The 16,201-nt window shown below is 37.0% G+C and overlaps 1 protein-coding gene across 1 annotated transcript; it reads left to right on the top strand.

Moving 5' to 3' along the window:
• Window positions 1-2,897: 2,897 nt before the first annotated feature.
• On the top strand, window positions 2,898-10,684 carry LOC137272439 (ubiquinone biosynthesis protein COQ4 homolog, mitochondrial-like). Its single transcript, XM_067804819.1, has 6 exons — window positions 2,898-3,061; window positions 4,956-5,126; window positions 5,627-5,723; window positions 6,929-7,031; window positions 7,971-8,194; window positions 9,054-10,684. Exons 1-6 carry the CDS (start codon window positions 2,926-2,928, stop codon window positions 9,241-9,243), a joined length of 921 nt encoding a protein of 306 aa, XP_067660920.1. The 5' UTR covers window positions 2,898-2,925; the 3' UTR covers window positions 9,244-10,684.
• Window positions 10,685-16,201: the final 5,517 nt, after the last annotated feature.

The raw sequence follows: 16,201 nt of genomic DNA, 5'->3' as shown, positions 1-16,201 counted from the left end.
AATGTCCATCCTCTCCTGTTGAAATTTTTGCTATTTTTTCTCCCTTTGCTGCCAGAATTTCTTCTATATTCCTGAAACCAAAATGCAAACATATCAATTCAAATTACAATCCATGGCTGCAAGATCAAGGGAGAGAACTCATACAGGAAGGTGAACATCCATGAATGTATCAGATATGAAATGATGACTGTAACCTCAATAATTTTTATGTTGTTGGTTGTTCTTTCCCTCATTATTTTGGTTTAAACCAGTCAGAAATATTCCACGCCCTGGCATGGCCTGTGATTAATCTAGTCTGACCAAGACTAACTACTATTTGAAGACTCGGGCTTCAGGTTAGTCTTGGAAATACAGGCTACTCATTTAGAGCTGGGACAAGTAACCCGGGACAGGTGGGAAATGAACTGGACCCATCTCAATACCCATTATGATCATATGACTTATAGGCTAAACATTGTCAAGTGTTATTATTTCATGATTAATTGATTGTTCTGTCTTTGAAGTTGTAAATGTAATTTCTTTTAAATTACAACACGTAGTTAAGATATTGAAAAACTTAGTTTTACCCTCCGAGCTGAAGAATATATTTCTTGCAATTTGATGTCAGGAATTAAGATCAGTAAGTAAGGTAACAGTGTGTAGAAACACAGGAACCATCAGTCCCTACACTCATTCCTAACAAGTCATAAAAAACAATGGAAACTGCTTTAAAACCTCTATGTAAATTGAAAATAATATCTCTTGATACTTGTTGAAAATATGACTTCTTGATGTGTAATAAGCATCAAGTTTTGTTTGATATAACTTCTTTTGTCATTTTTACACTTTGATATCAAATACTACAGCATGGGAAAATGCCATGAGTATAAAAAAAAAATATTGTATGGCGATTTTGACTCTCACTTTTTTTATGGCCATGTGACTTTTGGTATGGCCATTTTGATTTGGATGTTTTATGGCCATTTTGACATGGACCCATCAAAGTATCATTAATGATAATCAGTCTCACAGTCCCTAAAAGGGAACAGGTCAAAAGGGCCCAAACTGGATACATCAAAAGGGCCAAGGGAAAGTCAAAACTTATTTTATGACTACGGTCAACCATACAACTGTTTATTTAATGATTACAATGCAGGTTTTAATGCAGTCACTTGTGACAGTTACACTAGTCAGTAAACTAAACAAGTTTAATATTTTATTTAGTTGTTAGTGGTCTCATGACTCAGAATGCCATATAAGACAAACATTTCAACCGCAACTGAAATTGGAAACCATGCCTGTAATGTGTGTTGCTTGTCACAAGATATGGATTGTGACCATTGTCAGAGATGGACCCATCATAGCTGTGACACAAAACATGATCAAAGAGGAATACGTCCATCTTTGTGAGAGTGGACAGGAATTTCACATGTGTTCACTTGGAATGATTGGCAACATCAGCATGAACTTCTGTGATGATATGTGGAATGATTGTGTCTGTGAACTTTAAAGATGTGTGAATTATGAAGATCTGAACTACTTGTGAAGATCTTATCACATATTAACACCTGAATGTATTATGATCATTTTCCCCATAAACATGTTCAAAATTAATATTCAGTTGTTATGGCTAATCTGATGTTGAAAGTTTTGTTTCAGAAGTTAAATTTCGAAAGTTGATTTCAAAGAACAATCAACATCAGCAATTAGGGAAATTTCAAAAAGGAACATGAATTAATGTTGTGTGTCTTTTGGACATGTTTGTATGTTCTTATTTGAATTTGATCTCTGGCCCTTTTGACTTGAATCGAAGGCAATATTGGGCTGTCTTTGGCCCTTTCAACTTTTCTTTGGTCAATTTAACTTTTACAACTTTGGCCCTTTAGAATACAGCACCCAGCAAACCACATTACATTCTAAAGCCCCAAATGAAGGTTTAGATTTACTCAAGTTTAAATTCTCCTTGGGGCTGATTTTCTCCTTTACAACTAAATGGTATTGTTACTTATTATCAAAGCTGTACACGCTGTGGGTCTAAGCGTTAGCTATATTAACGACAATTCTCTCTTCTGACAACATAGTTCAGCTAGCTCAACTACTGACAACACTGAACATATATTTTAAAAGATCTCTCGTTACTCATCAAGGGCTAACAACAAACTTGATGCTGGCAATACATACTTAGCTCCAGCATCATGAAACCAGCCGAGGTTGTCTGCTATCAAATGATGTTTGTTGCAGCCTTTGCACTTGACAATGACGACCCCTTTTTCGTAACTAATTTTTGCGAACGTTTGAAAGTTCCGGGTGCTGCAGACTTTACATGTGTACGCAATCTGCATTTTCGGTTCGATTTTCCCCACACTGTCAACATCTTGAGACGTGTCTTTATCGCCGACCTTGTGTTCATTGTTCCCATTTGAATAGAAACATGCTGAGATTCGAGAGTCAAATGCATTTTTCTTCTTAGTCTCATTGGAAAATGTCCACACACTCTTACTCCGTACCGCACATCTAACATTTAATGCGTTTGTTCTATTTTCTGTCCTTGACACTTCAGAGGCAGTGTTACCATTAACATATTTCTCTCGAACTGTTAAGATGCGTCGAATCAGTCGAACACTGTGGCCTCTAGAGAACACGCCTGACATTATTCACCAAAAGCTGTCTGCTACTCACATGCAATATCCGCTTATAACTACGCATGCGTAACTTCAACACTATGTCATCGTGTTAAGACTATTTACATACACAATAACTGTCAAAAATACAGTTTTGAATCACCGAGTATTATTGCCCATTATCAATACACTATGACATGTAGTATTTGAATGTTGTTATTAAGATGATATTATTATATAATTTTCGACTTGCATGAATGATAATTCCAGTGTAGTTGAACACATGTGTAAGTAGTCGCTTAATTAGTAGTATACATTATTGAAAATGGCGTCTTGTTGGCGATTTCGGCCACTTGTCAAATTTTCTTATTCCAGATATGTGTGTCAGAGGCGATTGCAAAAGAACATTTTCTGTCAGCAGTCTCAGGTCCTTGTGATACGTTCAAGGTCGTCTTATACTGGTAAACATTAGTTGTATATGCGAAAAAAGAGAGTTTGTGACACAAGTGTCTCAGTTTTCGCGCAAACCTCTCCGGAGTACTTCAATTTTATGCGCGCACTTTTCGACATATTTTGTAATCAACACCAAAAACTATAGAAACGTATCTGCTTTCGTGTAAAATTGGCATGTTACGTATATATCATAGTAAAAATACCAATACTACAATTTTTTATAAATCTGAAATTAGGTGTCAACCTCATCTGCCTAAGGTGGATTCCTTTTAGAAACTCAGAAGGCGTTTAATTTATATGGATAGGACACAAATCATCCTATGTGAAGTTACAGTACTAAATTCTGCAAGTGCTCCCATAGGGTAACAGAATAACTGTTTGGTGATTGTTGATAACATGAAGAAAAATGATGTTCACACAAACGACCAAGCTATTACCACAATTATATTTTCAAACATGTACAGTTCTGCATATTAGTAGTCTTTATCTTCTGTCTTAAAGGTCACATGCAACCAAAAAGTCAAACATAATTAAAACACAATTATCACTTATTCATGACATATAATATACACTGCTGCTTGTAATAGAACAAATAAGCAAAATTATAAGCATACAATCACGAAATGCAATGTTTTGTACTTGGGCTTACTTCCCTCGAAACGAAGCCCTCGGGAGACTGAACCCAGTCATAGCGGGTGGGTGTGCACTGAAGTGTAATGACAGCTTCCGACTGGCTGGTTCATTTGCTGATACACTGAGGGCTCATTGTGTGTACAGAAAGATGATCTGTTTGATGGGCATTTTAGAAGTATGGCGAGTCACAAGAAAGTAAATTTCTTTATGGATAACAACTTCTTTTTGTGTACTTGATGTGTCTTTTCAGTGTGGGTTCATATACAGTTGTCAAACAAAATCATATACACTGGAAGAAGTTGTTATTCCAGAAAGAATTTGTATATAGAGATGCTGTGTTTTGTAAATCCATATTCTCTCCATTTGCATTCGATCCACTAAAACATTATCTCAGTAGAGATGGTGAACTGCTCCGTGGCTGGAAACTGTCATTCGTCCAAGTACAAAGCAGGACTTAAAACTGACAAGAGTTTGCACCAGTTTCTGTCAGATCCAGTCATCCGAGAAAAATGAACTTTGTTTGTTTGCAACCCACAGACAACATGTCATGTGTACAAGTATCACACGTGCCTAATTACATAATGTGGCAGAGACAGGACTTGGGTGCACAAGTCATAAATCAATTTATTTTGTTTATGGCGCATAGCCTGATAGATGTTAAGTTCAAAATGCATGTGGTCAATGATTGAAGCTGTGTATTGCATTTTGTCTTTAACAGACAGGCAAGCAGACATATAGGTGTCAATAAACCAGACATTGAGCTTTCTCAGTGACAGAGGTTGCTTATCGCAATCAACAAGTTCTTTTTATGTAACAAGTAGATTATTTACATGTTTGTGTACACAATCAAGATTAGACTACTGCTCACGATGTGAACATTTTCAATGTGCATGTGTTATGGGCGCAGTGCAGCACAGCTATTGACCCCACTTTTTCCACCAGCGCTGGGGGAAATTTAATGAATCGCTTGAACTCTGATTTTGTTTTCATTTCAACTTTATAGGTGGAATTGACATTTTTGATGATTTGTTTCGGTATGTGCATACCGAAAGGTACTTGCAAAGTTGTGTTTTATGTTGCATGTGACCTTTAAGAATGTGTATTAATGACAAATAATGGTCCCACAATCAGCCTAAGGCATCATTCTGAAAAGCATTAATAGCTGATTCATTTGCTAATGTCAGTATTTAGAATGTTAACATGCACTGATTACATTTAATAATGATAGTTCACTAGATGGATAAAAACAATATGTTTTGTAACCACCAGAGTCTGAAAACTTGGATGAGGGTAACAGACATAGGGATGACAACTATGGAGACATGGGAAGACAGCAAGATGATGACCTCTACCCTGGTCATATCCCAACTTCATTCTTTCAGAAATCCTTACTAGCAGTTGGATCAGCAGCCATGTGCATCATCAACCCTGCCAGAGATGGTATGAAAGCTCTTTGAAAGATCAATAATGAATGTTCTGTGTTGATATTTTTATGCGTTTGTTATCAGAAAGTAATTGTATAACAATCTTTTGCATAAATACATAGTCTATCGGGACCTGGTTTTAAAAATAGAAACCTACTTGCATACTTAGTAACTTATTAACTTAAAAAAAATGTTGCACCAGACAAGTTGCCCTTAGTTCAATATAGAAATATATGTAATGAGGTTAGGTGTTGAGGCATGACATGATGATGATGTTTGAACATTGTTATAACCAAACTGTTAAGGGCCTTATAAGATCAATGTATCTTACACTGTAACATTTCTTGACATGAACTCAGCAAGTCATACAATCCAGTCTGTGTAATCATCTCTTCCAAGTTAGTTCCTCATCTTTCCATTTTCCATCAGCATTCACTTGTTGTATGAATAAGTATGAGGATGCATTTTTCATTTTCAGTTTTGCACCTATGCAAGTTTTAAATGTTGTGTTTGCAGACATGATCTGTGCTTTGGGCGAGACAACAGGCTCTGTAGCTCTACGTTATATGAGACAGAAGATGCTCTCTGACCCTGTTGGTAGACAGATTCTTGAGTGAGTATACGCACAATATGGTATCCTTTTAACGTGTTTTGGCATTGCAGTTACATTTTTTGTTGAGGAATATGATAACCCTGACAAATATGGATTGTCTGTTTTAACAGAACTGTGTTTGAGTTCAGTAATTAGACAAATCTGTTAAGATAACATGCAATCAGTTAAGAGTCAGTTTATTGGTCATTGCTTCAACCGAAGTGGATCAATTTTACCAGATTTGTCAGTCGAAATTGGCACTTATGAAAGATGCATGTGAAGATCTGTGTTAGAATTGTACCTATGCGTGTTGTAAGAGGCAGCTAGTGGGACTGGGTGGTCAGGCTCGATGTCTTGGTTGTCACATCATTGTATCACGATTTTGTGGGTTTGATGCTCATGCTGTTGATCGCTGGATGGTCTGGTCCAAACTTGATTGTTCACAAACTGCTGTCATATAGCTGGAATATTGCTCAGTGCAGCATTAAACAACAAACAAACTTATGAGACATGATTTGTGTTGAATTGAAAATGTTAATGAAATATTCCTGATGAGTTACTGGCTGATTATATCACTAAATATTAAAGATATGTCTATTAAATTCAACTGGTAACCAAAATCAAATCATTAAATGATATGGAGTTCTGTCAGCATTAAGTTGGACAGTCTTATAAATGGCTTACAGATGTCAAGTATTTCCTTGTTTGATAATGTATCACAGAAACTCACAATGTAAAAAGCAGAGGTCAGAATCTGGCGGCTAGCTGATGGCAGATGGGGAAGTGGGTCACTACACTTACTGAACACATCTTGCTTTTCAGTAGCTTCCATCTTGTGTAACTCACATGCATGGGTATCCAAGGGAAGTGAATGTTGTAAAGAACAGCTAAAGGCCATGTGGTAGGAATACATGGTAGCCTGATTTCATGTTAGCAGGCAATAGGCAGACATATACCCAAGAAAGATATTGCAGTAGGAAAGAATAATTACTGACCATTCTTGGCAATGACCCTCAGTAGTGTCATGTATTAATGAGTGGCCTTCTACTGCATTTGTGATGCAGGTCCTAATTATATTCAGAACACTTATAGAAAAGAGAAAAATGCAGATACTGCAACATAGTCCCTGCGTATCTATGTTTAAGGTAAACTTTGTGAATGTGTTAAATAATTGAGTGCCATTTACAATCTGTGGTAACAACGGTAACCATTCCTTCTATTTTCAGGGAAGAACCTTTGATAACAACAGAGACAATTTCAGTTCCCTACTTAGAGAGTCTACCTGACAACACATTTGGAAAGGCTTACTGGAGATTCCTTGATAAAAATGTAAGTGGCTAATAAACACTGGTGGTGTAAGGAGAATATGTGTTGTTGGGAAGATAATTTTGGCAGGTTCATGCTAAAATAAACTGCCACAAATTAGATATGTGGTGGATTTGACCTCCATGGTCCAAAAAATCAAAAGTCAGAGGTGAGACCTTCCATTTGTGTCCTACAGTTAGACTTCACCAGTTGGAACTTTTTGTCACCTCGCCTAGTGCTTCATATTTAATGAATTGAGGAAAAACTGGTTGGTTGGCATCTGTGTCTGAGGTGGAGGTGGCAGTGGTAGTAACATGGCATCTCAAAAGATGAAACTGTGCCTTTTGGTGTGAAGAGCAGACACTTTGACTAACCCTCTGCCACAAATGTTTAACTTTAGTAGATTTTAACAATATAATATGAACTAAGGGTAAGCGGAATGAGTTGGCCAAACATTGTTTTACGACGGGCAGTTTTAGAACAAGTGGCTTGCGTGTCATTGTATTTTTATCCCTCCAGTGCCTTGTCCGTTAGTCATCATTTTGTTTCTGGAGTAAACTCAAAAAGCGTTCAATATTTTTCAACAGAAATTGGTAGATTTATCAAATAGAAGCTAAAGTAAGAAGTTTCACTATTTACAGATTTCTGATATTTTTCTTTTTCTTGGTTGTCATAGAAATGATTTAAACTTCATCTCAAAAGGTGTTGTCATCTTCTGATACCTCTTGTTAAGGAAGTTATCAAGCTGAGTCAGCTCTTAGCAATATTCCAGCAGTATCACACCAGACATTGCCTTCACACATTAAACCCATGTGGGGAATCGAACCCAGTCCTACGTCTTAACGAGTGAAGGCTTTAACCACAAGGCTTCACACAAACTCAAATATCACAGAAAGAAGTACAGAACAACAATCACTTAGCTTTGAAGTTGAAAAATCATTAATTGGAGGTTGTTTATCTCAGGGATTCTCTCCTGACGCACGGCGACCTGTCAACTTTGTTGATGACCATGACCTTATGTACGTGATGTTGCGGTATCGACAACTACATGATCTGATGCACACGCTGCTAGGAATGCCCCCCAACATGCTGGGAGAGGTGGTTGTCAAGTGGTTCGAGGCTATCCAGACAGGGCTCCCCATGTGCGTTCTGGGAGCTCTGGTAGGACCAGTCAGACTTGGACCAAAGTAAGTGTGATTACACTCCTTGAGCTTGTTGCTCAATAAATCATGTGGAATAGTAGGTTGTTTTTTTTCGTGTTTCAATTGGGATTTCAGTGATCCAAAGTGACACCCTCAAGTTTACAGTCATATGTTAATAATAACTGTGAAGTTTAACACAAAGAAAGATCACACTCAAATTTTGCATTCACTTCTTTCACATTGATGTCAAGATTTTCAATTTTGTTGCAAGTTTTGTGAAACCGTACTCATTCTTGTTAGGGAAACTTTATATAGCGGTGCTGGCTGCTGTTTCAAGGTAACTTGCACCTACTTGACATTTTTTATTTTTTTGTTGGCAGTAGCTATTTGATTTCTGATGAATACAACACAGCTACAGATAACTTTATGGGTCATTGACATATGTACTCACTTGTGTTCATCTCATATGGGTATCCTAACTTTCCTTTGAGTAACCAAATAAAATTTTGGATAATTTGTATAAAATACATTTTGGGGCTTCAGCACTTACTTGAGCTGACCTTAACTTAAATTTGTATTTTGCCCTTTCTATTAATTGTAAAAATATAATAAAGTATTACATTTTGCTTTTATGTTTGTTATTTATTTTTGATCTGTAGTGTGATAAATGATGAGAAAGACTGCAAATTGCTAAGTACATGTCTGAAATAGCACCTCTCAATATACCTTTGTTATTGGATCTTACACATGTAGGATCAGTTTTATTGAGTATTTACAAAAGTTAAAGGGTACTTGTACACAACAGACCTAATAAGAATTGAGCTTTCGCATAAATGTTTGCATAATTTATGCAGATATGCAGCTTATCTGTACCTCTAATACAACTTTACCTTCGAAATTGCAGACACCGACAGAAGTACCTTAGTATTTATCTACCCTGGGTTTTAAGAAGTGCCAACAATTCCAAGTTCCTGATGTCTGTGTATTTTGAAAAACACTTTGAGAAAGATTTGGACGAGTTTCGACAGGAGCTGAACCTAGAACCTGCACCAGTTCCATTGATAAAGACTGGTGCTGGCACTGTGACAAAGTGATTAAACAATTAGTTCTACATGTGTGATGAATCACTTGGATTGATGCTCATACTGTTGATCACAGGATTGTTTATCAAGACTCAATAATCAGCAGATCAGTGCAAACAGCTGTAATATTGCTAAGTGTGGCATTAAACCACAAACAACGTGTACATGTACTTGTATCATGAATTGTGTGGATTGATGCACATTCTGTGGTGACTAGGTTTTTCTGTCCAGGATCGATAAATTACATACTGGAGCCAAATACATGGAATATTGCTGAGTGTTGCTTAACATGTAAAATCTACTTGTGTGATGGTACAGGAATGTCTTCTGGGAATAAAGGAAAATAAAGACAGACATGTCTATGAGGTTTATCAGGAAAACAAAAGTTTCTCCTGCCGGCCTCAAAGTGTAAGAATTCACTATTCTTTAATTACTGAGGTTATGTCCTATTTACAGCACAACTAAAAGGCACAAAGTGAGACCTTTGCAACAATATTTTGGTCTCTAAAAAACATATTGGGGCATATGCACTCATTTGAGCTTCCTATTGATGTAAAAATGACTTATTATCACTTAACTTTGAGGCAAACAGCTCCCAAACAGATAACACTTACCATGTATTGAATGTAAACTATTGTTCCATACATTGAAAACTGTCGCAAGCAGTGTTGTTGTTTGCTGAACTTTCCTCAATCACAAGTTGCGCTATAGGATATTTGTAAAGCTAACACCATGGGGTTCCTTTGAAAAATAGTTCAGTCAGTAGATCGCGTGAGAGTCGATTTAATGCAGTGTTGTATTAATTTATTCAAACTTTTTAATTTCATTTTGTAATCTAAATACATATTTTTGGGGGAATAAGTCACATGATGGCATTGGTGGGGACTGGTAGTGTGCCTTTAAGCATGATTCACTATGTCTTAAGGTATTATCTTATACAGGTTCAATCATGTACACATTACAACTTTTATATATCTAAGGTTTATCTCGGGTCAAGTGGATAATTACCAGATTACTGTATAATTTATCTTTATCTTTGCTGTCACATATAATGTTGAGATTAGTCATAAACTGAATTATTACATTTGAATTCTGGACAATTACATTATGTATTACATCATTAGCCAGCCATTAACCTTGTTGCTGTTGCTTTACCACAACTTCATTGTGTTGGCTGATGATGAACAAATAACATCTTTTATCAAAGTAAAACTCACAGAATTTAAAGTCAAATGGGCAAACAATGATGGTGTGTTAAAAGCATAATATACATGACTCATTTCTGCTGTTTTTTTATGTTTTAAATTTTTTTTCATATTATTTGTTAATTAAAATTCTCTCAAGTTTTTGAATGTGTACTTTCCATGATTTCCCTATCAGAAGTGTGATTTATATTATAGATCTTTATCACTTGTTGGAAATAAATCATTACAGAAAGGTGGGGTTTTAAAAATCTTTTCTCAATTTTTGATGTCAGTTGAATTTAAGTTCCTTTTAACTGTACCCATACCCACACTCCAGTTTGTAGGTTCAAGCAAGGATTAGTTTGTCATCCAAAGTGATTTTCCTATTGAGGCATGTGAACCTGAGTCATGCCAGAAACCCATGAATGGTTAAGATCCCATCTTCATCATCATGACATTCAAAAGTTTCCAACTGCATAAGTTGACACATTGTGATGATATTATGTTTTACACCCAAATATTTAGTATGTGTTATTTTAATGTTATAAAATATATTTTAACGTGAGGTAGTAACAATTCCAAATCCATTATAGAATATCTTTAATTACTAACTTTTTCAAGTGAATATTCCATGTACCTGGTATACAAATATAAAGTGAGGCAAGAGAAACGACAAACATTTCATTTTAATTGCTTCTTGTATAATTGCATCCTGAATTGTTATATTTGCTAATGAATTCTGATGATCATATAATGTAATATCGTGTGTAGGTATATACTTATTTTTATAAACATCTACCAATTTGCAACTTGCTGCTGAACCATGATATTATATTAAGGCCATTTATTGACAAAATGTGTGCAAATGATGTTGTGAAACTATTCCAACAAACATTCTTACATCTTCATACAGTATTTTGTGGGATCCGCTTCGAAAAGAAATCGTATAGTTCCGCCCGTACCAACCCCCAAACCAGCCACCACCACCACACCCACACCCACTTCCTTTCAATAATCAAAATTACACACTGACATGCATGCCTCACTCTAAACATACATTCAATAAACTAGAACGGGTATAATATTAATGAAAAAATACAATCACTGAAATATTTCAGTGTTGGAATATTACGCCAGGGAAGGACTCCCCTGGGGCAAATTTACAACGTGAAAAGAGGCGTTGCAGTCGGAACTCTTTACGAAAGGGAATCCGCCATGTAATGTCTGCCACGTTCAGTTGGTGTCATTTTCGTATAGTGTCTGGCAACAAACAGTGTACTCAAGATATGACACGTGCGCCCCCAACCGGAAATATGTGAAGTAAACAGTAAAGTTACTTCCCTTGACTCGAATTCCGCCAATGAAATAATCCCTTCTATTATGTTGATTCCCCTATCGGCCAATCGGGAGAACGCTTTCATTTTTGTTTCAGTTCAGCTTAGCAACCGGCTGTGGCTATATACACGACATCGTGTATATAATGCTCTTATATACACGACAAGACAATGTCGTGTATATAAGTCTGTTATATGCACGACGGTCCTTTTATATAATGGTGCCATTCACCCTGCAATTAACTAATTTAATATATGGTAGCATAATAATTGATACTGAAGTTTTTTTGCGTCACTACCAGTGTCGACTCAAATTTCTGTCTAAAATTTGAAGTTATGGTACAAATGCTGTGTAGATATATTTTCGGGGCCTTTTATAAGACTTTGTGAAATGAATTTAATTATTACTAATCTTGCATGCAGATATATTTTGTGCTGCGATTTTATTAAATTTATAAATAAAATCTAACACAAACTAAGTTCATTCAATATTCGTACAAGTGTTATTTTCAACATATTTGTACATGCTCATATATTGAGCATATCTGTAACAAACAATACGATATCTGCAACAAAAGATTTATTTTCCGTAAGTATTAAATGTAGTATTTTCCCTTATAGAAAGGCAATAAGCTCTGCAAGGCAGCTGGTCAGCAGTTACATATGTTTGGAGATGAAATGCTAAAAAGCAGCGGTTACCCCTGTATATGTCAGATGACAAAGTACACACCTGGTGGGAACTAAGTAATTAATTAATGAATATGTAATAAGGAATAAACCACCCTGAAACCACAATAAGCTTGTGATTGTGTATGTGAGCGTGTGATTATCCGATTGCTAATCTGTGTAAATGATTGATTGCGTGTATGCATGGGAGAGTGTATGAGTGAGGAAGAGCATTATTGTGTGCATGCGTGCGTCAACGTGGTTATAACTTCCATGTGATTGTTTTCTCTTACTTTATTGTAAAGCTGTGATATTCTGGCCATACAGCCCAAGTGCTTATATATTTAATGTATGTACATATTGTAAAAGCACGTGACACTTTAGAAAACAGTTTCTCTATATATGTCTTAGGAGAAAGGCACCGTGTCCCATGTCTGTGTTAGGAGAAAAAAATCTACAAGGCAATTTCCTTTGAGTGTGTTTGGGGACAAAACTCTACCAAACACAGGGTAAATGCGAGTGTTAAGAGATAAAACCATACTAGGCAGCTGACATCTCTAAATGTATCAGGCGATAAAACTCTACAAGGCCGCAGATGCCTCTGTTTATTTTAGGAGAAATAAGTAACCAAGGCAACGGTTACATCAACCGGGTATCAGTGTGTATTAGGAGACAAATTCTACTACGCAGCGGGTACTTGTGTGTATTAGGAGATAAACCTACAACGCAACAGGTACATGTGTGTATGAGGAGTTAAGTCTACAAGGATGCGGGTATCTGCGTGTTAGGATATATACCACCCAAGGAAGCGGGTACCCGTGAGTCTCAGGATATAAAATCTTCAAGGCAGCGGGTACCTGTGTGTATTAGGAGATAAACTCTACAACGCAGCGGGTGCATGTGTGTATTAAGAGAGAAACTCTATAACACAGAATGACAAGTATGTGACATATTTTAGTCCAAATAAGTCTTAACATGTCACGGAATACACTTATGCAATATGACAATATTATAATAGAAGACACGAATACAGTACAGGTGGGACAACAAACATATATGCGGAATGACACTCATATAGGTGGGACAACCCCTGTGCAGCTGGAAAAACACCCATGCAGGTAGAACAACACTCATACAGGTGTGACAACACCGACATAGGTAGGACAAGACCCATATAAGTGGAATGATGCTCATGCAGGTGGGACAACACTTATATAGGTGCGACACTCATACTGGTAGAATGCTCGTGCTGGTGGAATATCAGGTGGAATGACACTCATGCAAGTGGGACAGCACCGATACAGGTGCAATGACACTCATACAAGTGGAATATCACAATGGTGGAATGTCGCTCACATAGCTAGAATATCAAACAGGTGAAATGACAGTGAAATGAGTTCCAGTCATATAAGATTCATGACGTGTTTACGGTGTGATTTCAGTGATATCCCTACTGTATTTGAACATTTGCAAAGGTATATCGTTGTTTACACCTTCGCATATTTCAGGGTCTGCAAACGCGTCGCGATATAACAAAATTTGCGACAATATAGCCCACGATGTGCGTTTGAAAACCATCACATACAGTAGGGTTATCACTTAAATAGCACCAGCACCAAATAATAATAGAACTACATGTATGTCTACGTTCTGCAGTCACACATTGTATATAAAACATCCAGTCATTCACCAGTGACGAATGTAAACAAGACGGGGTTCATACTATAGAGCAAAGTGGACACATGTATCGGCCTTTCAGTTGCTCTTCAATTCCAGCACAAACGAAATGGCACCAACGGTCACAACCACCGCAGAAGACCCACTGATGTTTCTTTTGCCTTTCGGGGGATCACTACAAAATGGTAGGTCGCAAAGAGTGTCTCGATTGTCCTTCATTTTCTCCACAAATGTAGCGGCTGCAATTCCCCTGAAGTACTCGCAGTGACACTGTCGGAATACACAACACGACATGCCAATGAGTACCGTCACAGCATTCTGAAGCATACTGACAAATAAGCAAGGTGTGTTTCAAGACTCCACTCATTTTAGTTTGCCCACTTCACATAAGATATTACTCTGTTCATTAAATGTGTACTGAATTGTAGATAGACTTCTCAATGGATGTGTCAAGAGTGTTTTTATTACAGCCGATTTCTGTATTGCAGCTCTTTTTTGTTTTTGTATTTATTGTTTTTAGGAACCACTTTACCATAAGAACAAATACGCCACAGCTACTTCCATCCGCCTGTAGGCTACAGGGCACTTCTTTTTGTGTCCAGCATGCATCCCCAGGATATCGTTTTTTTTCATGAACTCCCTGTAATATATATATTTTGAAAGGTATGCATAATGTAGACACAGTAGCGTTTCACATTCAGTACATTTACGATGATATATATTTTTGTATAAAACACATAAATGATTGCTGTGGGCAAAATACCAGGAACTGGACATGACATACCCCTAAACGTAATGTGATTTGTGCCCTGTCCACGTATTGGTTGTGTTCTACAGACTGTTCCCAAGAACATAGCCTGGTACAGATATGGCAAATGTCCGAGGCATCTATTAAGCCCAACAGCAAAACTGTGTATCTGGGTTTTTTATAATATGCATGTACAACGCATATGAGTAAAGAGGTACTCCTCTGCGGAATCACGGCACTATATTAATTTTGATTGATTAGATTAGATGATTAGTCTGGCAAATAGAAAGAATATTAGGTAAGTGGACACCTATTAAATGTAATAAACCTAAGAAAAGTTGCCTGACGACTATAGTCATCACAAATAGTTGACGAATAATTGACGAGTGACATTGGCGTAGTCGTGAGTATCGGGTACTGTTGGGTCCGTCTTGTCGAATTGAGGCTTCACTTGCAATTAAATGTCGACTTCACTCGCAATCCATCGTGGAAAAGTTAACTACCGACGTCTTCAGCCTGACCAGCATTACCCAACAAAGATAATGGCCGTTATGTCATTGTGACAGGTACATACCATATTGTGTATAGAACGGCAGTGTACAGGGAGGCAGGAACCCTCACAGATATACTTATGTCACGCTGTAAGTTGGACCATTTTAGGTGGATGTAACGGAAGAGGTCAAATTGTTAGTACTTACCGCCAGTGTGAAATGTATCTTGTAGCTCTCACTGTTGACTTTATGGAATCCAGAATACGTATTTTAGGTGGATGTAACGGAAGAGGTCAAATTGTTAGTACTTACCGCCAGTGTGAAATGTATCTTGTAGCTCTCACTGTTGACTTTATGGAATCCAGAATACGTATATCATGCGCCCTCATATTGGCAACCATAAGTATCCAGTGGTGACTAGTGCAGATCGACAGAAGGACCTAGTGGTATTCTGCAAGTGGTACCTATATCGAAGTCAAAACTCATTACTGTCAGAGCATTTATTTATCACCTTTATATAACCTCAGGTGAATTTCATAACTGCAAAAAGTTACATGTAAAACGACGACATATGCCAGATGATACTTACCTGATTGAAAAAAAACAGAACGTTGAGCAGAAAACTGTTTCTTTTAATACACCAAGACTATGTCAAGTTATCCATTCTCCGTTAAATTGCAACATGGTTTGAATGCCGATAGCGTTGACAGACATAACAAGGACAGTTCATGCTTCTCTAATTGTCATACTTAAAACAAAGTTACGTGAACGTTCTTGACATTTGAATAGATGTAATCATTTTGCTGACTCCAATAGTTGGAGTATAAATATCAAATCGTCCCATAGTTTTCCTAGAATGATTACCCTCCC

The sequence above is a fragment of the Haliotis asinina genome, chromosome 2 (assembly GCF_037392515.1).
Source record: "Haliotis asinina isolate JCU_RB_2024 chromosome 2, JCU_Hal_asi_v2, whole genome shotgun sequence".
NCBI classification, from domain to species: Eukaryota; Metazoa; Mollusca; class Gastropoda; order Lepetellida; family Haliotidae; genus Haliotis; species Haliotis asinina.
Note: the sequence above shows the minus strand (reverse complement) of the source record. Positions and strands in the feature narration are given on the sequence as shown.